The sequence below is a fragment of the Nyctereutes procyonoides genome, unplaced genomic scaffold (genome assembly GCF_905146905.1).
Source record: "Nyctereutes procyonoides isolate TBG_1078 unplaced genomic scaffold, NYPRO_anot_genome, whole genome shotgun sequence".
Lineage (NCBI taxonomy): Eukaryota > Metazoa > Chordata > Mammalia > Carnivora > Canidae > Nyctereutes > Nyctereutes procyonoides.
Window position 1 is genome coordinate 8,302,533 of NW_026575040.1, and position 25,658 is coordinate 8,328,190.

General features: G+C 35.4%; 1 protein-coding gene across 1 annotated transcript in view; it reads right to left on the bottom strand.

Moving 5' to 3' along the window:
• The window catches only part of PIAS1 (protein inhibitor of activated STAT 1), a 117,385-nt gene that overhangs the window by 37,546 nt on the left and 54,181 nt on the right, over positions 1–25,658 (bottom strand). Inside the window, exons 3-6 of the mRNA XM_055320102.1 lie at positions 8,098–8,182; positions 7,791–7,838; positions 4,354–4,444; positions 3,506–3,640 (exon numbers count right to left, since the gene is read on the bottom strand). Coding sequence (XP_055176077.1) covers positions 3,506–3,640; positions 4,354–4,444; positions 7,791–7,838; positions 8,098–8,182 — 359 coding nt within the window. The remainder of the gene's footprint in view (positions 1–3,505; positions 3,641–4,353; positions 4,445–7,790; positions 7,839–8,097; positions 8,183–25,658) is intronic.

A 25,658-nucleotide genomic window follows, 5' to 3' on the forward strand; every position in this document is an offset into this window, starting at 1 on the left:
AGCACCATATTTCCCTCCCTCCTCTGTCACAGTTGGAGTCATTTTTCAGAGGTCACTGTAAATACCCAGTAGGCTACAGGTTTCACCCACAGGCAAAAAACCCAGCACATAATAAAACATTTGTTAACACCCTCTTTAAAAAGGAAGACAAAAAGGGGAACCGCAAGGTATACTAGAAGTAAAACATTTAGAAGGATTTCAAAAACCTGATGGTGACAAATTAATTAGGCAAAGGAAAAAAAATATAATCTTGACAGGTGTCAGAAAGTATTCTGGTGAAATTTAAAATCCATGTCTCATAAAGATATCCAGTAAAAGAGCAATATAGGAGTACATTGTTAATCTAATTAAGTTCTGTCAAAAATTAATAGTAACACTATTAGTATTATTCTATTTCCGTAACACTAGTAGTATTCTCATTTTCTTAAGGACCAAGTTGAGCATGTCCACTAGCACTCCCATTATTTAACATTGTTCTGAAGGTTCTAGCCAACACAGCAGAACAAAAACAATTAATTATATAAGTACTGGGATTATCATTACGTGTATAACAATACGTTTTTTCAAACTTAAAACTGTCCACCTGGAAATACCAAGGAACCAATTAAAAAGCTGTTGGAAACAATATATGAACATAGGTATTATTAAGTAAATATTCGACTGTAAGTAGTTTTTATTTTTATTTTTTTGTAAGTAGTTTTTAAATAAATCAACAATAAATAAATTCTTTAGAAAATATAACAGAAAAAAGATCTGACAACAGCAACTATAACAATAAACAACATAGGAATTAATAAAAAATATGGAAGATTTATAAGAAGAAATCTATTAAATTATTGAAGAACATAAAAAAGGTTCTGAATAAATGGAGAAACATACAGTTCCTGGAATGGAAATACTAAATACTACAAATAAATTAATCCTCCCTAACTTAATATACAAATTTAAAACAATCTCTTTCCAATTCCTAGAAAGATTTGGGGGAGCAATGCAGGGAAACCCGGCTCCCTCTCTGTAATTACTCTTCTAACAGTCCCGCTCTCCTCACAGCCTCCCTCACTCTCAGCTCATATTTTCTTCTCTAGCCCAAACTTAGCCTCTCAGCTTATTATCAATTGCCTATTCAGAATATCTCCCAGGCATCTCAAACACAAAAGCTTCAAAGCTGAACTCTTGATTATCTCCATCTAGTCCTCCAAAGCAATGACAAAAATACACACCTAAACTCAATCATTTTTCATTGTCTCCTCTATCTCAGCATTATTATTATTCACCTTCTCACTCCAAACAGAAACCCAGGAGTCATCCTTGACACTTCCTGGTCCCTCAGCTCCTATTTGTAATTTCTCTCTCAGTCCTACCAACCCAACCCGTGACTTCTCTCCATCCCCACTGCCACGCCTTCAGGCTAACACATGCTGTCTGCTACTAATACTTCAGTGATAGCTTGCTTGAAGCCGTGACTGGAAGACATGACTGCTCTGCAGGATTCTGACCTCCATTCAAACTGTTTACCACTCTGAAGAATAATCTTTTATAAACATAAATATACTACCGCAAAATTCTCACCGAGAAAGAGAACATCCTTAACATTACCTCACAGGCCCTGCCTGCCTTTCTCACTTCTGTAGCCTCATCCTGTGCACTGGTCTTCCCTACTCTCTGCACTCTAGCCCCAGTGGCTCCCTCTCAGTTTCCTGAAAAGAACCATGCTCACCCCTGTGCCACAAGGCTGTCTGTGGCTCTCTGTCTGTGGTTGTGTCCTCTGAAACTTTCACCCAAACTGCTTCCTTCTACCCTTAACTCTTGTATCAGTCACTACTTCCTCGGGGAAGCCCCATCTGAGCCCTCCCTAGTTCAAAGTACTCTTTTTATTTTAAAAAAGATTTTATTTATTTATTCACACACATAGAGAGAGATGCAGAGACAGAGGCAGAGGGAGAAGCAGGCTCCCTGTGGGGGACTCAATCCCAGAACCTTGGGACCATGACCTGAGCCAACCAGGCACCCCCAAAGTACCCTTTAATATACTGTAAAAATCACCGCACACTTCTCCTTCATAGTCCTTCTAATAAGTATGTTCACCTTTTTGTTTTTGACCAGTTGGCCCCAGATCTCAGGCTCTAAAAGCATTAGGACTTTCTTTTCTCACTATGGTACTGCCAGTTTTCAATACAGTGTGTGGCGTACTGTAAGCATTCAATGCATTTCAAATGAATTAATGAAGAGACATGAGCTCACAGGATAAAACTGAAATAAGCAAAAACATTCTGAAATTATCCCAGAAACAGAATGCAAGACAATACAAAATATAGAAACAATATAGAACAAATTCAGAAACATAGGATAAATAAAAATCAAATACATAGTAATGATGGCTTTTGAATCAGCATTTGTTTAGGTAATAGTGTTAGACCAACTGGCTATCTAAAAAATATAAGTTCTTATTTCACACCATACATAACTTACAATCGATTAAATATTTAAAAGATTAAACAAAAAAACCTTAAAAGTCTAGAAGAAAATAAAAATAAATATTTATGGAAGCCTGGGAAGGGCAGACAGACTTAAGTGTGATGGGGACTGAGGAGAAAAGACTACAAAAAAAAAAAGGTTAAAAACTGGCTCTATAATAATTTAAGTCCTCTAAACATTAAACAATCACATAAAGAAAGGTAAAAAGCAAATATATTGGAAACAAATATTTATAACATGTGAAAGAAGTCTTAATATATAAAGAATTCATAAATAATAATAAGAGCAATAGAGAAATAAATATATAGTTTTAAAATATAAATCACAACTGACAAAATAGGTTCATCAATCTTAGTAGTAACAAAAGGAGCACTAATCAGAGCAACATGGTGCTTTTATTTACCTACTAACCTTGGTAAAGATTTTAAAGAAGATAAAAATATTGACAGGGTATGGGTCAAGAGACACACAAACACTGAAAGTCAGAGAATAAATTTGTACATCTTCTGGTAAGGCAATCTGTCAAAGTATACAACATTTCTTAAAATTCTGCATGCTCTTTGACTCAGCAATTCCACTTCTGGGAATGTAAGGGAACTATGATGTATGTATGCAAAACTGTAGCTACTAGGATGGTCTCTGAAACACCAATGAATCAATCAATAAATTCGCTAACTGCTCAACAATAGAGAATATACTAAATTATGCCATACTCATACTGGAATATGATCTAGCCATTAGAAATCATGCAGATGAACATGTAATGACATAAAAAGACGTTCATGATAAATTGCTGAATGAAAGGATCAGGTTATAAAACAACGAACACTGCATGATCCCATTTTTTTTAAAATTTTTATTTATGATCCCATTTTTTAAATGGGAACATGTTGAAAATTTATTTTGAGACAAAAATAAATCCTTTTGCAACTCATTTTACAATATCATTTACATACAAAGCTCAGGTAGCCATGGAAATTAACCTTTCCTTTATACTACTAAAATTTAGTAGAAATAAAAATCTACTTACTCTTCCAATTTCTGCAGTCCAAGAAACAACAATGGTGTTTGGTACTGTTGTGGACAATCGGACAAGTGAGGTGATATTAATTGGTCGGCTGGGTCGCTTTGGTTCCACACCATTTTTTGTAGGTGGAAGATAACCCTAAGGATGAAATATCATTTATTTCCACTTATTATTTCCACAATCATTTCAACTTCCATTCCTAAAGCAAACAAACAAAAAACTCTCTCTCTACATACTGGAAAATATGAATATTTTCATTAAAAAGCAAAGAAGCAAATATCTGTAAGCCTGTTTCCCTAAACAATCCTACAGTCTCATTATATAGTAAGCCTGAGAATAATACTGGCAATAGAATTTACAAATCTCTAAAACTTAAGAATCAGGATGAATTCATCGAGAACTTGGATAACTATATAAGAAACATTTTAAAGGTGACCAGTAATATCCTGCACTCTTGTTCTCTGTTTAAGACCCAGCATCCCCCCACCCCCCAAAAAAAGACCCAGCATCCCTCCCCTATTCTACCGTAGGCTTCCAGATTCACATGTGTACCACTGAGGTTTTGGTGAAACAACTTCTCATCCCCTAAAATCTAGTATAACACTAAAACCACCACACCCAACTCCAAGTCCTAGACTTTGTCTCCACTAACGTCACAGCTGTTAATTATACAAAGCTGTTTCAAGTGTCTCACGTAGTCACATGAATATACATCAAGAATAAAAAAAATATATATATACATCAAAAATAAAGATGTTTTCTTAGTGAAAAACTATGATTAACAACAGCTGTCATGACTTATTTGATAGCTATGTTGGCAATGCATATAAAAAACAGGTTTTAGGACTTACCGGGAGGCTGCAAGGTTTTGTATTCACTTTCACACAAAGATTGGGTGGGAAATGATCTTCTTGTGGACAACTGGTTTCTGATAAACAAAACCTAAACAATAAAGGACAAATTTAACTTCCTTTATTAAAGGATGACCTCAATATTTCTGTTCAATAGCTAATCTAAAAGGTTGTCAAACTTAACAACACAACCAAAACTACTAAAGCTAGCCATGTCCCATGATGAATAAGCACATTTAAACAAATTGAAAATAAATAATCCTATCAATGTAGAGTTTCAGTGATCACGACTATCAACCTACAGTTGTCATAATATATCCAATCATTTGCTTAAGCATGTTCTAGGAAGGAAAATAAAGGCTCTGTAATGGAAAAATTAAAGAAATTCTGAATAAAAAAATTAAGTTATCTTAATATAGAACATTTCAGAGCTAGGGTAACATGCACTGTAATTTTCTAAGAGGGAGATATAATACACAGTAATTCCCAAACTTATAAAACATTCATTTTTTTGGTTCTCAGCATAATATACTGAAAATGCTGTAAATCTATCCCTAAGACCAAATTCTTTCCACTAAGCTAAGGTACTCCATTATTCCCTGAGGATTGAAGGTGTTGAAAAATAACATTATTTGTACTCTATCCACATACATTTAAAATACTATTATATAAACTCATGAAAACATTAATTTCTAAATTAAATGCATAATCTTTTTGGAAAACTATGGATGGCTACATAATTTGTACATTCTCACTCTGCTCATGCTTACACAGATAAAGAAGTAAATTATTAATTTGCTATTTAAGATATTTTAATAACTTCCTTAATCGCAATATACGGCTGAGGCTCATCCTACCTTTACAGAATGTTCACAGCATCTTTGAGTTATAAAGAAGAACCCTACTGGAATTCTGTGAAATATTTATTATACACAAACATCCTTCCTTCACTGTAGAGTGTAAGGTCGACCTGTTGGCTGTGGAATCTGTGTATGGGAGGATCTACAAATTGGGACAATTTTCTATGTACATATATATATTCATCTGTATGGGGAAGCAATCTTTAGCTTCTATCAGATTCTCAAAGGGATAATGACCCATAAAAGGGTTAAGAATCAGTAGATGTACAAAGATTTTCTTGAAATATACATAGCAACACAGATGTCAAAGCTCACAGGATCATCTCTAAGCCCAGCAAAACCTATTACAGGCCAATTATTTATACTGCAACACTAAGAGGGTGCCACCATGTTTTTAATAAATTATTCCAATGCAGTGATAAATTTAAAACATGGATTCTGGCTGCCTGAAGCTATAGAAAAGAATGATTTATATGACAAGTTGATTCCTATTCAATTAAGTAAAAGGTGAAAATCGAAGCCACTCTAACAAACTAAAGGGAAAAGAAAAAAAAAAGAGGAATAGTAGAAAGTTGCTGTGAAGAAGTTCATAGGGATGGGGAGGGAAAACAGGTACATAAATGAGAACAGAGTAGGAATCTAATAGAACACTGAACCTAATTGTGACCAAATTTATTTTCATGCTTTAGATAAAATTTATAATTAGCATAATAGATAGGTATACACTCCCAACTTAAATAATACATGGGGATTGTAGACCTAGTTAATAAGGGTAAGGGGGCTGAGATGAAAAATAACCATTTTATCAAAACGCAAAGACTGCCTAACAATTACCAAATATAATACAAAATGGTTCTTTTTTCATCAAGTTCTGGAGATAAATTTGAACTGAAAATGGCTAAACCATTTTTAACTACCAAGATTCCCTCAGAACCTATGAAACAGAGAGCTGATCTATCCTAGAAAGAAGACGTTCCTTTGGAATATGAACCATACCTGTTGCTGCATTAAAGAATGCATATATATATCAATATAAAATATTGAAGACAGGAACTAGATCATTTGTTCTAGATCTATGGTTTTCAAACTTTCTTTTAGTCTTGGGATTCTTTCTTTAAACGAAAACTAACCCAGAAGCAAAAGATTATCTAAGCAGCACTACTACCGTGGTTCAGACAGAGTGTGTGAGTGTCGGGGGGAATGAGGGTCCCAGCACAGACTCCTTAAGAGTGGCTCCAAGCAACAGTTTAAAACCCACCATTTGAGGGGCACTTGGATGACTTAGTGGCTGAGCATCTGCCTTTGGTTCAGGGCATAATACCTGGTCCTGGGATGGAGTCCCACACTGGGCTCCCTATGAGGAGCCGGCTTCTCCCTCAGCCTATGTCTCTGCCTCGCTCTCTGTGTCTCTCATGAATAAATAAATAAAATCTTAAAAAACATAATAAAATCCACTGTTTGAAACAATAACGTCATGTATCAGTATGACCAAAATATAAACTGATGTGGGAAGTAAGCAAAATTACAGCAATATGTAATTATGAAGACATCATACTTTAGTCCTTTATTCAGTCATTATCATATTCTGCCTCTGACAGAGGATAAAGCACCTTTTACATAGGAACATCTTTGTCAGTGCCCCCTAAAATCAAGACTTCAACCTCTCCTCTGCTTTCTCGCTGTTTTCATCACTCAATTTTTAAACCAAGATCAGAGGTTTTCACATTCCCTGAAGCACTGAGCAGGTGCTTTATTCTCTTTCTGATTTCCTAATGTATTTAGAAAATCAGAGAGACTGGGTTATTTGACTTATCCTTCCCACTTTAGGGAAAATAGGTTATTGAGGAAAACAACTGTCTTGTACTTCCTCTTCTATTTCTATTGCGACAAGACTACTGTGGAGCAGTTTGGTTCCCACAGGGATAGTCATGGGGTAAAAAAAGTACCATAAGATGGTTTATATAAGACAGACATATTAACATAAAAAGAAATCTTAGATAGCCTTAGAAAAAAAATGAGCTAAGAAAATGAATAAGGGGAAATTGTGAATCTATACTGGAAAATTTTCCATTCATCTTTGCAAAACTATCAAGAGATGTCTCGTGAAATCTAGAACAGTGTTTTTAAATTAATGACTTAAAATACAGAGCAAAGCAAATTAAACTGTTTTGGTTTTTGTTAGTCTGTGAGACACTGTAAACTTAACCTAAGTACTAGTCCCTTATTTACAGTGGTTTGTCATCCATACAGATAAAGCATTTGCACTATCACAAAAAGAGTAGTTTTAGAGAACCCACACTATCATATCATTTAAATATAACATTAGCTGGAGCTTCTCAATCATCTAGAGGCAACCAAAATGGAGAAACACGGTTAGATATATGACACATGATTTGTTATATTAAAATGTAAACTGGATAAAAATTAGGGTATTTCATAACAGGAGAAGGTCTTCCCTCACCCAAACATCTAAACCCAATATTTTCAATATACTTATTGAAAACTACATAATCTTTTAAAATATTTAAGAAATATTAAATTTTAAACATTGGATATATACTATAGGTGACACTGTACCTTAACTGGACCTGCACTGTGAAGTCACATTTGGTCCCAGAAATATCCCTAGAAAAGACAGTAAGAACTACAATTATTTAGAAAATATGCACATGAAAGCTGATTCAAAGACACTGTTATTCCATAAGTTTTTCAAATTATCAGAGATCTAACTGTTCTTTGGATAACTAACACTATAATAGTATCTTCAATACTAATATTTGCTTGACACTAATTCTCCCCCAATACATACACATATAAAAAACCACTTTATACACATTACTGGTTTCAAAGGCTAAAATGCAAGTTACACTTGAATAGAACTTACATGGAACTACTGATTTGCTGCACTTGTTGTGGTGTCAATGCAAATGCAAAACAGGTTTCTCGAAAGCGCTGACTGTTGTCTGATGCTAAAGAAGAAAAGAATTATACTTTTAATTACCTTCAAATTCATCAATAGAGAACATAACAGCAAGAAAAAAACAAAACAAGCCTAATCATTGACATGACTTTAATTAACCGGAATGTATTCTAGAGTTTAGATAACAAGGCAATTAAAGTACTGAAAAGTAAGAAATGTGCCAGTTGTAATGTAACAGAAATAGCACCAAAATGGCTAATTCCAAAAGCCATATCAGGATTCAAATTCAGAAAACACATAATCAAAGAAACACTAATCAAAAATTATCTAATCATATAAATGTGTTCATCTAAATAAAAAGCACACTTGTATAAAAACATGCTTATCTTAATTTTATTTAAAATAAAAATATAAACTCATTTAAAGATAACATGGTTCTTGAGCTACGTAACAAACATACCCATCTGGATGGAGATCTGCACAGGTGAAGTGACATGTGGTCTTCAAGGCAAAGTAAGAATTTTATCATCTTCTGCCTAACTATATCATGCAAGTGCTTATACATTGAATATCATACATAGTTTCTCCTAAACTTAGATCATCTGATTTGATTTCCAAATCTGCCTATGGTCACTATCTCAAAGGAGGAAAGAGTTACAAAAAGAGGGGAAGGAAGGGAATGAAGAGAGGAAGTAAGAGAGGGAAAGGGATCCCTGGGTGGCTCGGTGGTTTAGGGCCTGCCTTTGGGCCAGGGCGTGATCCTGGAGACCTGGGATTGAGTCCCGTGTCGGGCTCCCAGCATGGAGCCTGCTTCTCCCTCTGCCTTTTGTCTCTGCCTCTCTCTCTGTGTATCTCATGAATAAATAAATAAAATCTTAAAAAAAAAAAAAAACAGCAGCAATGAATGATTGCTGAATGAATGAAGGAATATGACAGCTTAAAAATACCGAACTATTTAAACTGTACTTTTCAAGGGTAATTTTCTGGGACAAAAGAATCACTAAAAGTTACTACCAAGTAAATCCTGGCCTCTGGGCCATTTAAACCCATGCAGAAGAAAGAAAAAGTAGCTGAACTTGGCCATCTCTTGTTTAAACGGGGTTTGATCTGACTTGCAAGCAACACTTCCTCTACATTACTACCAAATTGCAGTATGCCATGCTGAAAAATCTGTATAAATGTTCACGATGAGAAAAAAATGGAAAAGATTACTGCTGATCTACAATTCCATCTCAATATAGAAGTATCTTTTAAAGGCCAGATTTGCATTTCTGCTTTCTGTGAACTGGAAAGGATTTTTTTTTTTTTTTAAAGAATCTATCCCCAAGAAAGAATTACTAACCAGAAAGTTATCTTAATTATGAGGTACCAATCTGGCAAATGGCTGATAACCTAGGACTAGAATGCAGAAAAGCAGATAATTTCCTCCATCAAACAATACAAGTAACTCCTTTGCTTCTTAAAGGATAGATCTCTATGAAGATTTTAATCCAGTAGGCTTAGCCTAATTTAGATTTCTGGCTCCATTCTAAAACAGTGTTAAAATAATTTCCCAAGTACAAAAATTCGTATTTCTCTTTAGGCAAAATCTGAGGATTCATTTTAGAATTAGGAGTACAGTAAGTTTTGGACACACACATGCAGATTTAGATATAGAGGACATGAGTAAAATAAAGGAGTTGCTTGTGTCACACATAGAAATGAGGTTTATTACTTAGTAACAACCTCTATTTACAAACTTGTTAGATTATAATGCTCATGAAGTTATTACAATTTATCTGGAAAAGTATCTTTCATCTATGTGGTTTTCAAGCTTAATTTCCAAAATGAATGCCAGTGAAGAACTTAGAGTTTTGTCTTAGATAATAGACTATGTTAAAAACTCTTCTGAAAGGCAATTAAGCTACTATTATCCGTTTCAGAAAAACTCAGGCCAAACAGAATCACAGAATCCTCAAAGTGAAAAAAAGAGTCAAACATATTATCCAAAATACTCACTTCCAATGTTGGGGGTATGCGTCTCAAAAGGTACACAAGACAATACACAGGGATACAAGAAAAAGTATCTACCTACCTTGTAAATACGTTTTAAAAAGTTGAGATTTTACATGAAATCTCAAATCTAATTTATAAAAATATCTAAAATTTTACATAAACCTTTTTAAACTTCTATTTTTGTTTTATAACATACAGAATATTAGTATAATAGTTTAATAGATATCACACACACATACATATATGCTAAATTATTTTACTGAGAGGTGTATATGATCACATGTTTGCAGACTACCATTCTAGAGTTCAATTCTCCTTTCAATCCTTCCTCATGTTTTGTTTGGACCCTTTTAGAGGTGGGAGAAGAGTGGCCGTTACATTGTCAGGCAGAAGATGGCTGGTATTAACAGTTTAATTGTAAGAAAGTGTGCAACTCTATAAAGAGTAGCAAAATTTAGTGGAAAGAGATGAGATCACATAGACCTGGATTCCAAACTGGTTTTGCCACTTACTTGTCATATGACCATAGGTACTCATTCACTCTGTGATAGTTTCCTCTTCTAATATTTAAACATAAACACACACATACACACAAAACTTCATAGGGTTATTTTGAATATAAATAAGTTAAGGTATTTCAAACATCCAACAATTTTCTATCTGCTCTCCTCCTTACGCCCTTATACTGAGTCAAAATACATAATGCTATAATTTCCACTCATCAGTGTCATATATCCAGTGACAGTCATTCTTCAAATATTTTAGACAGCATTAACAAGTCCCTCTTTCTCAACTCTTCCCATTGTCTTTCAGGGGAGACTGCAGAATTACTCACCATTCTGATCCTCTGGACATAGTCCAGGTTGTAACACCCCTAAAGTTACAGCAAGAACTGGACACACACTGTCATAGCATATATGTTTATTCTAAATATTTGTTGACCCTCTGTACTAGTCCATCCCTATGGGAAGGTTATTCCAGTACCACTGACATTAGCCTTGGCCAAAGAAATGTGAGTGAGTGTAAGTGTACCACTTCTAGGCAGATCTTTATGAGTTATCCTTTTTGGCTTCACCATTTTTCATTCCAGTCCACCCTGATTCTAGAGTGGAAAGAACATAAAACAGAGTCACAGCCAATCTACAACTAATAACTAACATAAACGAGACATAAACCTTATTTGCTGTCACTGAGATTTATGGTTGCTTATAAACTGATATATTATTCCAGATGTGATATGACTAAAAGAGTATTTTTGCCAACAACTACCATCTACTATTGCTAATCTACACAAGAGTCATGAAGAAAAGGTATCTGCTCCTTGTTCACATTTAGAAATTGATGTTCAAAGTCATTATGCAACTGTCAAGGCCTCATACTAGGTTAAGTAGAAGCAGAACTGAAACTCAGATCTAGGGGATCCCTGGGTGGCTCAGCGGTTTAGCGCCTGCCTTTGGCCCAGGGCTTGATCGTGGAGCCCCGGGATCAAGTCCTGCATCAGGCTCCCTGCATGGAGCCTGCTTCTCCTTCTGCCTGTGTCTCTTCCTCTCTCTCTGATGAATAATTAAAAAAAAAAAAGAAAGAAAAGAAAAAAAAGAAACTCAGATCTAAACACCTCCAAAGCCCATGTTCTTTTCATAATACAGGTCCATTAGGTCCCCCAACCTAGGTGGTATATTTCTTTTAATGCAGCCTAGCATTATACTGGATCATGGAAAATAGGAAAAGAATGATCGACTTATTCCTTCATCATAACTGGTTATCATTTTTACATATTTCCTTTTAATCATAAAGTCCACTTTTAAAAAATCACCCTTGCAATGCCTAAGTGGCTCAGCAGTTGAGCATCTGCCTTCAGCTCAGGGAGTAATTCCGATCTGGGGATCAAGTCCTGCATCAGGCTCCCTCTGAGGAGCCTGCTTCTCCCTCTGGCTATGTCTCTGCCTCACTCTCTGTGTCTCTCATGAATAAATTTTAAAAATCTTTAAACAAAATATAATAATTTTTTAAAATTCACCCTTATCACATTTTTCAATTTTAATCTCTATTACCCAATCTTAATTATCGCATTATATGAAAAATTTAATTACTCACTTGATTAGCTATTTAGGTTGTTTCTAATTTTTCATTATTTGAAACAACTCTGAACATCTTTGGGCTCATATTTGTTTTTTGAAAGGGGAGGGTAGTTATTACTTTGGATCAATTCCCAGATATGGCATTTCTAGGTCAAAAATTATGGAGATTTTTATGAATCTTGACACATCACGGAAGTGATTTTCAAATGGCTGTAACATTGTATGTAAGACCACCAGCAATTTATGCATCTACTATTTACCCCCTACTCCGTGAGAGTTGTGCTAATTTAATGGGTGGATCGTGGTAACTCGTTAGTAGTTTAATTAGCATTAAAGAGCTCCCCCCTCCCAAAAAAAGTTTTTTCCCCGCTTGTTTAGTTTCCTATTTAATTATCCAATCTTGTCTTATACCCATTTTTATATTTGCACAGAGGTTTCATATATAAGAACATTAACTTTGGAAATCTGCTGCAAATATTTCCCCTAGGCTGCTATATATTTTTTCATTTGGCTATATTTTGGATGATATACAAGTTAAACTTTTATGTAGTCTAATCTGTCAACCATATCCTTTGCAAGTTCTAATTGTTCCTTTCCTTAGGTTTAATCAATACACAATTCAATTCTTTGGCTTGTTGTTTTATGTAATTATTAATTCATCTGGAACTTATTTTAGTATTTTAAAAATCTAAATTTTAAAAATCTAAATTTCTGTTATTCCAAATTGCTTACAGTTATACTAACACCATGTGTTAAACAATCCTTCTCATCCCTATGAATATGTGTGTTTCCTTTCTCATATGTTAAATGCTTATATCCAACATGTTCCATTTCCGGGTTATTTTCCCATTGGTCTTTTTTATCCTGGTGCTGGCACTCTATTTTTTAATTGGTATAGATTACGGTTTAATATCTTATAGTTAAGTTGCTCTCCACTCATTCTTTTTTCAGAACTTTAATCAATTTAAATATTTATTCATTTATATGAACTTCTGATTTTTAAAACCTAGGATTTTTATATTTTAAAAATCATAGCTCTAATGATATTTTGAGTAGAATTACAATAAACCTATGAATTATTTTGATTGCGGAAGTCTTTATATCTTTACATCTTTAATCTTGCCATCCCTAAGTATTATATCTGTGTCCATCTATTCATATCCTCGAGGTTTTGTCATTTTCATCACATAGTTACACAGTTCCCATTAAGATTATTCTTTTTTTTTTTTTTTAATTATGATAGTCACAGAGAGAGAGAGAGAGAGAGAGAGAGGCAGAGACACAGAGAGAGGGAGAAGCAGGCTCCATGCACCGGGAGCCTGATGTGGGATTCGATCCCGGGTCTCCAGGATCGCGCCCTGAGCCAAAGGCAGGTGCCAAACTGCTGCACCACCCAGGGATCCCCCATTAAGATTATTCTTATGCCAAATATCAATCAATAGAATGAATGAATATTCATATAATAAACAAAAAAACTCTGAAGAACTACCAACATTAAAGGTGCAAATCAAGGAAGAAATAGCCAGAAATTCAGAAAGAAAAGCAAGGGGAAAATGGTGTCCTTGATACCAAGGGAAAAGAATTTCAGAGCAAATGTGGACAGTGTTAAATGCTCAGAGGTCAGGTAAGATGAGAATTGAGAACTGAATTTAACAACCAGCAAGTCATAGGTGACCTTGGCTGGATATGTGTTTCAGTGGAATGGGAGAAGCAAAAGTCAGAGTGCAATGGGTTCAGATGTGAATGGTTTAAGTTATTGATCTTAACACTTAAATATGAGATCTTCAAGTGTTTTCATATCTGTACCAGGAAATTATATTAATGTCTCAGGGTTTTGCATTAATTACTGTTCTGAATCACTATAACCAATCTTGAAGGTCTCTAAAGTTCTAGAATGTATACTAATTTGAAACTTTTGAAATTTTGCTAAGACCAGAGTTTTGACTGTTGGCTATTTGAAGGTTGAAGAAATTGGTGTCTTGCAGGTAAGTACCTCAGCCTCTCATTGTGACCTGAATTGTTGTACACTTGTAGTTACTGAAGGTAAAACAGAAGACATTCAAATTTTCACTTACTCTGTGTCCCAATTTAGAGAAAAGATGAAATGTCCTAGTGGTGTTCCTAATTGAGGATACTTACAAAGGTTATGGAGGAATATCTCTTATGAATTCTGAGGGGCTTACTGTACTCATGGGAGATTTTCAACAACCTTCCCTTGTAAGTATTAATTACTAATGTTTCATCTGTAAGAAAGAAAAGCATTGCCCACAAATAATCAGGATAAAATTATAATTCAAAAAACACAAAACATGTAAAGAGAAAATTAAGGTTTTAAAATTTCATTTTTTTTCACACTGCTCCACAGAGAGATGAACTAGAGAGTAAAAAGAGGAATCATGTTGCAATTTACATAAACTCAAAACATTGGAAGGTAAAACCTAGATACATAAAATAAACAAGGTTATTGAGATTCTGATGATAGAAACACTGAGCTAACCTAAGTGGCTGTACTTTCAACTGCTCTAAAAATATTCAGTATTCCACCTCACCAGCAGAAAGAAAAGCTAAAAATAGTCATCTTTCTGTTATAGAGTATTTCTTGCTGTCTTGAGGAAAGTGAAACTAAAGTACCTATATACAAATGTCAGAAGTAAAATCTCTAATGAGATCTCTCGTTTATTCAACCAAACAACCAAAAACCTGGACAACTATGTAATTTTTGAAAACAGAGCTGGGACTGATATATTTTCAGCATTAGACTGCTAAACTACCATTAAGACAGAAGGCTGTAGAAAATTTATTTCCTCCAATGAAGGCATGTACATCATCAACAAACTAACAGTGCTTTGACGAACTACTTTATCTTTAAAATGGGTGGTTTCTTTAAACAATATTTAATGACATGAAACACAATCATAAAACATTAAGATAAAAAGGCAAGATATAAATTTGAAATGTAGAGCATAAGCAAAATTATGTGTGTGTGTGTATATATATATATACATATATACATATACATACATACATATATATATACACATACTACTGAAAGACCAAAAGAGCCAGAAAAGGCTGATTTGTAACTTTACTTTTAAAATTCTTCAGACTTGGGATCCCTGGGTGGCGCAGCGGTTTGGCGCCTGCCTTTGGCCCAGGGCAGGATCCTGGAGACCCGGAATCGAATCCCACGTCGGGCTCCCGGTGCATGGAGCCTGCTTCTCCCTCTGCCTATGTCTCTGCCTCTCTCTCTCTCTCTTTCTGTGACTATCATAAATAAATAAAAATTTAAAAAATATTAAAAAAATAAAAATAAAATTCTTCAGACTGCATTATGTATAGCCCTTAAAATAGTTTTTGTTTTACATATCTTGTACAAAATCCAATGTAATATCACACACACATTAACTAGAGGGCTGTGATATTCTACTGCTAGATTTCAAGAATTTTCATGATGGCAAAGGTTTCAGGATAAAATCTAGTTAAAGTTCTTTGGGGTACAGCAAAAGTTACAAATGAATTTTTCTACTCCTACAGAATTACCAATACTAAGAAACAGGAAACAATTGTAACATGGAATACTATTCAGCTCAATAAAACCCTTTGATTTCATTTTATCATACTCTAACTGCAGGTTCCTAATAAACTCATTTCAGTATGCTTGCCTGTGCTTTTCACGATCTTTCTCCTCCGGAGTTTAACTCCTATTTATTTTGTCTTTCAATTATTTTTTGATAGTTTACTGAGTTAGTAGCTGGTTTTCAGATCGACTTAATCAAATGAGCCTATAGATTCCTGGGTAACTTTAAAGCTAAAAGTAAAAATATTTGATCTGGTTAATCTATTCTCTTACAGCTGGCAGGCCCTCAGGCTATTTTAAGTTTAGTGGTTTAAGAAACAGGACTGGGTCAAATCAAGCCAGCCAGCTATGAACCAAGTCTGATGACCAATGTTCAAATGCAAAAACAGAAAAGGAAAATAAACTATAATTAAGAAGTTAGTTTTCGGGGCAGCCCCGGTGGCTTAGCGGTTTAGCGCCGCCTTCAGCTGGGGCATGATCCTGGAGACCTGGGATCAAGTCCCATGTCAGGTTCCTTGCATGGAGCCTGCTTTTCCCTCTGCCTGTGTCTCTGCCTCTCTCTCTGTCTCTGTCTCTCATGAATAAATAAAATCTTTAAAAAAAAAAGAAGTTAGTTTTCCTTTCTTTTGTAAAAATTTCTTTTCATTTCTTCCTTTTTTTTCCCCCTTGGTAATACAACCATTCCAAGTCCAAAAAAAAATCTAAAAGTTACTACTTGATGGTAACAGCTAAAATATACGGTCGTATATACTCTTCCAGGCACTTTCCCATATATACACATATGCACATATGTGTACACACGTGTTAAGATACGGTTTCTCACAGAAATTGTGAATACATTTTTTTCACTTAAAAACATGCAATGAAATCTTTCGTCAATAAACATCATTGTCATCATTTTAAGTGGTTACATAGTATTCTATTATAGAGATGTGCATAATATAACACTAATCTCTTATTGCTGGACATCGTTATCATTTTCAATTTTTTCCTTCCACAATCAATGCTTTTCTTCCCTCCTTGGGTGTGTGTGCGTGTGTGTGTGTGTGTGTGTGTGTGTGTACCTGTGTAATCATTATTTCCTTAGGACATCCTCTTAGAAATGGAATGGGTGGGTCAAAGGATAGACACTTTCTTAAAGCTTTTGTACAAGGTACCAAATTGCTTCCAGAAATGTTCACTTGCATAAATAAGTGGGTAAATGAGAGTTCTAGATTTCCCCGGCAACACTGGGCAGTAGGTTAAAAACATCTTATTGTCTTAAATTTGTCTTTCTTTGGCTACTCTCTAAGTTGACTACTTTTCATACCCTTCCTTACTGGCTTTCTTCATGTTGTGAATCACACTACTCTGCTGTGTTAGTCATCTTTTCATTTTTTCTCTTGATGCTTCAAAACTGAGAAACAACCATTACTTTTAGTGACATTATAGTCACTGATGACCTAGATAACAGCAGTTTCTTTGGCATGAGATAGGTGAAAACCTACTTGGAAACAGTTCATGAAAGACAGGGAGAAAACAAAGAGGAGACAGTAAATTGAGACATTCCTGGCAAGGAATTCTGTGATGAAGAGAAAATGGGGGTATAGCTGGAGGGAAATTAAGAGAAAAGTAGTTTATTTTAAGATGGGAAAGTTAGCCTAAAGTTGTATATTAATGGGAATGATCTAATAAAGAGGCAAAGAGTTGATGATGCACAAAGTGTTAAGGATTGGCCTGAGCCCAGAGATTTCATCCAGGCTCTCAGAAAAAAAAAAAAACATATATAACATATGGGCAGAGATACAGGTAGGTGGGTCCAAAGTTACCTTCTGATTGGCCCCATCATTTCAGTGATGGAGAAATAAAGACATCAGCTCAGAGAGTGGAAGAATAGTTACTTGTGACAGATAAGAATGCAATGGTCATCTAGCAGAGTGGGAGTACGGAGTAGGGTAACACTGACAGTAGGTAGGATTAAGAACTACTATCCACACACACGATTCCAACAGCCTTCCACATATTTAAGATATGTAATATGGTCCAATATTCTAAGAAGTTTCCCTTGGTTTATTTATTGTGCCATTTAATGTAATAAAGCTTTCTGGGTTTTTGTTGTTGTTGTTGTTTAGTCTTCACTATTAAATCATGTTTTTTTTTTCCTTAGCCCAATATTATTTAAGTATTATTTATGTACTTTAATGCATTTATTTAAATGCAACTTATATTTCTCTCTGACATTGTTTTACTTTCATTTCTAAGCATTTAAATCTTTAAACCATTTTGACATTACTCTGATAAGTTGCAAGATAAGAATACTTTTTAATGGTTAATTAGGAACTCCTGAACAATTTAATATCTAATTCATGCTACTAATTAGAAATTTCACTTTCATGTTATTTTTAAATTGTGTTTCGACTTCATTAACTGCTTATTCATGCACCAGCTTCACAATTACTCTGCCTTTGCCACATATAAAGATAGTATATTCTATATTGAGGTATGGCGTGCAGTCCAGCCCTTTGTTAGAATTCCTCTATTCTTATTTTTCCTTTTGAATTATACTGAACATTTTACTCCTGATACCTATATCACATCCAACTTTCCTTTCTAGCTGAATCTTCCCAGCGAACATATATGACGAAGGAAGCAAATTTAGGCTGTTTTCTGCAACGAACATTGATAGGACCAGGGAGCATAATTTTTCCAGGGGTGGCCTACCCACTGACTTCTGGACAACTCACGAAATGACTGGGCTTGAAGGAATCCACCATTACCAACATATATAACTATCATCAATTCAAACTAGCTTCTTCCAGGATTTGTAAGGGTCTCTGGAAGTTCTTGGTAGCCAGAAGAACCAAACAGATGCTTAAAGATACACAGGTGCCATAGAGGGAAAGAAGGCATGTAACCAGACGAAGTACATAATCATAACTTTCTGATTCTGTTTTTAATTCCTATATATCCTGGGGTGCTTGAGTGGCTCAGTGGTTGAGCGTCTGTCTTTGACTCAGGTTGTGATCCTGGGGTCCTGGGACTGATCCCGCATCAGGCTCCTTGCGGGGAGCCTGCTTCTCCCGGGGAGCCTGCTTCTCTCTGCCTCTCTCTTCTCTGTGTCTCTTATGAATAAATAATTTTTTTTAAAATCTTAATTCCTATATATCCTTACATTAAACTTTTCTTAGGTAACCTGAGGTATTACTGTCCTCCCTTGCAATCAAAAAAGCCTATGACACAAGGAACTTTAGAATCATTTGATAAAGCTCTCTTCCTCTTCCCTTCACCTCCCTGTTAAGTTGGGTTTTTAACTACAGCTACACTAAATTACTGACAATAGCTATCTTTCAAAGGACTGTATCTTTTTACATATTAAGATCTTTAGGGGTCTATAAACTTTTTTTCTTCAACTAAGTTCTGTACGTTTGAGGAGTATTCTTTTGTATATTTTTAATTGTTGCATGAGCTTTTGTCTTCAGTTTTATAACTAGTTCTTAGGAAACATATCAATATTTCTCACAGTGTGGTCCGTAAGAATACATTTTGAGATGTTCTAAGAGAGTTCTGGAAAAGGAAAGATCTCTATATAGGGGAAGGATTCCACGTTCAAAGAATTTTGGGTAGTTGTTGCATAAAACATCTTCCACTTAGAGATTCATAGAACACACGATCATATTTAAAGCCTGAGAAATTTTGCAGTAATAAAACTTATTTAAATTTAAATTTCCAAACTTAATGAGACATGGTCAAAGAATACCTACTGACATCCGATGGACCTAGTATCCAAGAATCATATTTCGTAAAACTGTGGTATATAAGCTAGTAGACATTTCTTGTATATTTATTCAGCAGATTCTATTCCCTCAATAGACATTTTTATTTGTAGCTTTACTTCCAGTCTCAGAGTGGAGCATATGACCAAAGCCTAGGAAAAAGTACATTACATTCCTCTGCCAGGGTTGATTGATCAAGGGCCGGACATGGCATTTAAAATAGTCCAATCATAATGAACCTCAGGACTTTCCCTGGGAATGTTGAGACAAAGATTTTCCTCTTTTCAGGTAGATGGGAATCTGAAAAAACTGCTGGGAACCACATAAATGCCCCCAAAATGGGACCAACATCAAGGAAGCAGAGCCAAGAAGTGGAGAACATGAATTCAACTGTTAAACAAACATTCATTCAAGAAATATTTACTGAGCACCTAATATGTTTTAAGATACTATTCTAGGTGCTTGAAATAATCAATGAGCAAGAGACCAAAACATTCTAATGGGCAAAGATAAATATCAATGTCATGATAAAGTATATTAGAAGGTGCTAAATATTATGGAAATAACAAAGCTAGGTAATGGGGATTGGAAGGAATGATATGCAATTTTAAAAGGAAATCTGGATAAGTCTCATTAAAAAGAGTAATGCCTTGAACTGAGAGAGATGAAGACGACGCTGGGCAGCATTTATGACAAAAGACAAATATTCACTTCTGGACATACTAAGTTTGAGACAGACATGTGAATGGTGATTTTTCTATAGGTGGTTAGATGAGCCTCTGGAACTCATGAAACAGGTCTTGGCCAAAGACATAAATTTAGGGTCATCGATGTGGAATTACTATTTAAAGACTTGAGACTAGATTAAATCACCAAAGTAGTAAGTGTAGGCAGAAAAGAATCTGGGAAGAGAAGTACAAGCAGAGAGGTTATAAGAAGAAATGACTGGAGAGATGAAAGGAAAATTGAGAGAGGGTAGTATCCTGGAAACCAAGTGGCAGAGTGCTGCAAATGGCAGAATCTATGTCAAATGGTGCTAACAGATCACATGAGTGGGTCTCAGAAGGGACCATGGCTTTGACATCACAGATCTTGACAAGGGAGGTTTCAGTGGAGTGACTAGCAAAAGGCTGATTGGAATGCACTTACACAGTGAATGGAAGAGGAGGAACTGGAGATCTACTACAGAGGACTTGCTCATGGAATTTTGCCATAATGGGGAGCAAAGCAGTGGGGTGGAACCTGGCAAGGAAGTGGAAGGTCAAGAAAGGATCTGGTGTTCACTGAGCTCAGCATCAAGCCCCTAATTCTTTGGTTATATGAACTAATGGATTAGCTTTTAGGTTAATGCCAGTTTTCGGTGGATTTTTCTATGATTTGCACTAAAAAGAAAACTGATTTTTTTATATTAACTTTTAATTAGCTCTCAGGCTGAACTCTTAATTACTTCTAACAGTCCTTCACTGTTGATTTTCTAGTAGGTTTCTTGTATATGAGTTCTTATATAAAATATCTAGAAGTTTCTGGTTATGCTATAACTCTAGACTAGAAAGGGAAATTATTTTAAATAATGTTTCACTATTTACCTGGTACAGACTAAAACAAAATGACCACACTGAAGTTTTTTTCTTAAATGTGTATTTTCTCTAGCTAAGTATAAGCATTAAGTATTTACCGTCAACTTTTTCCTATTTATAAATGTTGGCCACTTTCTCTTTCCTCATACACTACAATTAATTGTATAATTGCATTTAGATATAGTTTAATAGCCATTTTCAAATCCATTCTATACTATCCTTTCTTTCTTAAAGTATAAGGATAAAATATTAAAATTTGAATAGCAACCTAAATTAAAAAAACCCAGAAAAGGCTTCAATGACTAGAGTTATCTAGCATAAACATTAGGCATTTAGTAACATTTGCCCATAACTAATTTTCTATTTACAAAAGACAAACTAGAAATTCTAGGCATTTGGGGGGTGCCTGGGGGGCTCAGTTAGCAAAGCATCTGCCTTTGGCTCAGGTCATGATCCCAGAGTCCTGGGACTGAGTTCCACATCCGGTTCTCTGCTCAGCGGGGAGCCTGCTTCTCACTCTCCTTCTGCTCCTCCCCTCGCTCATGCTTTCTCTCACTCAAAATAATAAATAAAATTTTTCAACAATTAAAATAAAGAAATTCTAGGCATTTGGGTAAATAATGATTTATACCCCTAAACAGTGTTTAAGAGACCTCAATCTTACAAACTATTATGTTTACTTTCCCCTAGGAAGAAATGAATTTCCTTTTGATAAGGATTAAGAGGGTTCATGAGATAAATGTGGCAGCAGGTGAGCCCAAACCTATGCATACTTACTATAAACAGTGATTAGAGGAAAAATAGTGTAAGTTGATGGGAAATCTCTGACAAACATCTACTACTGTCCTGAACTCCCATCCCTAAGACAGGAAGCCTAGAGGTTCAAAAGTAGAAATATTATGAATACCAAGACTACTCTAATGAAGCTAGCCCAGAAGATTGCTCAAGCAAATGTAGATTTCTTAGATTTAGCTCCTTCTCAAAAGTATCCTTCCCCTATGGTGCCAAATAATCATAAGTCATGCCAGATATTCTGTTTGACCACAGTTCCCAGGTGAGAAGGAAAGCGTGCTTACCTCAGTCTGTTCTTTGTACCCTCCTAAGGAGTGTATCTCACCACGCTATGTTAGTCTTTTAAAGATCCAGGAATGATTTTTCAGACAAAGTGCCCCTGAAAATAAGCCAACTTCATCTGTGTTCAACCAAAGAAACAGCAATGCTGGAGAAAAGCTGGTAGTATTTAGACATGGCACACTAGACTGACTGGCAATTTCAGGAATTCTCAGTAGTCAGGCTAATACACTGAACTTTTATAACCAACTAACTTTACTCTATAACTCAGATTGCTGTCTTTCATTATACAGATAATATCCAAAGGAAAATGAAAGGGTTCTGTGGGGTTTAATAAGAGGGACATCTGTAGCCTGTGGAAAGTACCATAGTGAGGAGCCAGAGACATTAGGCACCTAAGAAGGGGGCAGAAGAAGGCAGGAGAAGCACGAAGAAACAAATAGGGAGATGCCAAAGACAACTTACCATTGAAATTTGACCTGGGGAAAAAAATTTTGACCTGAGACAGTTTTGTGACAGGTAAGAGAATATTTCCTTCTTGCTCTTAAAGTTCACCTTTCCTGTACCACAAACCCTCTCCCACTCAGATAATCTAGAAAGTCTTGAAGCAAAGGTGACTTTCCTCAGTGGCACAGAAACGATGTTTAACCATCACTTTTAGCTTTGATGGGGGAGGAAGAAGAGTACCAAGAGTTTAATATCTCTAAAAGGTATGTTCTCATTTTTTTTCTCATCCTTTCTCTAACTCTAGGTGCAAAGGAATGCACTCTCCTAAACTACACAGTCATTTTTGCAAATGCTTGTATTCACAAACTACAGTACAAAAAAATCAACTGGAAAAGGAAATTATCATCTTTAATTGAATCAGTATCTAAATTGTAGTTTGCCATACAGCAAAGGTACACTTTGCAATGACCCTAAGTTGAAGAACTGAATTAGATAGATAATTATCTCTTTTTTAAAACAGTGAAATGTTTAATTACCTGAGGTGATTTCTTAGGTATCAAAAAAAAAATAGTGTTTATCCTCAGTTTATATAGAAAAGATAATCCGTGTAAAACAATGAGAGCTATAACGAACTACTATCATTAAAAACTATAATTTCATTTTATATAAAGTTAAAACACATTTCAGAGGTTAAGTTAAAAGCACAACAGGGGGCAGCCCCGGTGGCGCAGCGGTTTGGCGCCGCCTGCAGCCTGGGGTGTGATCCTGGAGATCCGGGATCGAGTCCCACATCGGGCTCCCTGCCTGGAGCCTGCTTCTCCCTCTGCCTGTGTCTCTGGCTCTCTCTCTGTGTCTATGAATAAATAAATAAAATCTTAAAAAAAAAAAAAAAAAAGCACAACAGGGATAAAACTAGAAGTGACATGTTAGATCTGGGAGCAAACTAAAAGGAAGCTGCAGATTTAGAAAGGTTAACAGAAGGCAGTAGAGAGCCTTTCTGTTAACAGAAAGGCTAACAGTCGCCGAAGGCTTACTTCGGCTATTCCCGAAGTAGCAAAAGCTCCAGTATTTTTATTCTAGTCATAGTATCATTCTTCTCCAAATAGTCTTCTGATTTAGCAAATCCAGATCTTATGGTGGGAAGGGGAGAATTAATACGAAAAAATGACCACACTTTTTATTTTATATATATATTTTTTATTTTATATATTTATTCATGAGAGACGGAGAGAGAGAGAGAGGCAGAGACATAGGCAGAGGCTCCCCCAAGGGAGCCCAGTGTGAGACTTGATCCCAGAACCCCAGGACCACACACTGAGCCAAAAGCAGACGCTCAACCACTGAGGTACCCATGTGTCCCAAAAATCCTAATTTCCTAGTCTGCTAAATGGATACATTACAATTTGACATGTTAAATATTGTTAGAATTCCGCTCTATTGGCTGAACTTTAACTCAATTCTCAATGCATTCATCAGGCCTTCTTATCCCCTCCCCACCTACCTTGAGTTGAACGACTACTTCTTAGCTTTGGATTCTATAGATTAGAGTCCTCTCAAAATAATCAGTCTGTTAAGATTTCGACTCTTATGCAATGAGGGAAAATGCTTCTTCTGTCAATGACTCCTAATGTGAGCTTTAATTGTTAATAGAAAATTTGAGGAATAAGCTATTAACACATTTCTAGTAAAACAAACCAGTGAATATATTAATGGAAAGGGAAGAGGACAAGGCACACTGGTTACACTGAAATTTCACTGATGTCTGCAGGAAGAGTTAAGTTTAAATTTTGATGTTTTGGTATTTATTTGGTGTTTGGTAAATTTCAAATAGTAACTACTTGCAAAATAGAAATAGAAGGGAGAATTCCTAAACACTAGAAAATGAAAAGGAAACAAAGAAAACATAATTCATCTCACAGGTCAGGAAAGAAAAATAAATGACAAAAAGAAACAAAGATGACAGAACAAAGACCAAATATAACAGTGATAATATAATAATCAGAGTAAGTTACATTTTTTTAAACTGAGTTTTTAAAAAGCCAGTCACAGCCTTGCTATTTATAAGAAATAAACCTGCACAATCAAATACCACTTCACACCCACTAGGTTGATTATAATCAAAAAGACATACAATACCAAGCTTTGAAAAGGATGTGGAGAACTAGGAACCCTCACACTTTACTGGTGAGGATGTAAAATGGTGTCACTGCTCTGGAAATGTCTGAAAGTACATCAGATGTTAAATACAGACTTACCATATGTAATTCCACTCCTAGGTATATGATGAAGAGAATTAGAAACATACATCCACACAAAATCTTGTACATGAGTATTCATTCACAACAGCAAATATTCATAATTTCAAAAAAGCAGAAACAACCCAAATATCCATCAATGACAAATGGATTAAAACATATGGTATATTCATACAATAAAATGTTATTTTGCCATATAAAAGGAATGAAGTACTGACACAGGCCACAACGTGAATGAAGCTTTGAAACATTATGTTAAGTAATAAAAGTCAGTCACAAAGGTCACATATTGTATGACACCACTTATATGACATGTCTAGAACAGGCAAATCCACAGAGACAGAAACTACATCATTAGTTCCAGGGAGTGGGGATAGGTGGGAATGGGGAATGGTTGATGATGGGTAAGGGTCTCTTTCTGGGGTGATGAAAACATTCTAAAGTTCATAGTGGTGATGGTGGCACAACTCTGTGACTATACTAAAACCAGCGAATTGTATGCATTTTAAAAGGCTTCATTTTATTTATTTATTTTTTTAAAGGACTTTTTTTTTAGATTTTATTTATTTATTCATGAGAGACACACAGATTGAGGGGGGGGGCAAAGAAACAGGTAGAGGGAGATGAAGGCTCCACGCAGGGTGCTCAATGTGGGACTTGATCCCAGGTCTCCAGGATCACGCCCTGGGTCAAAGTCAGGCGATAAACTGTTGCGCAACCCAGGGATCCCCCAAGGCTTCATTTTATAGTATGTGAATTATATCTCAATGAAA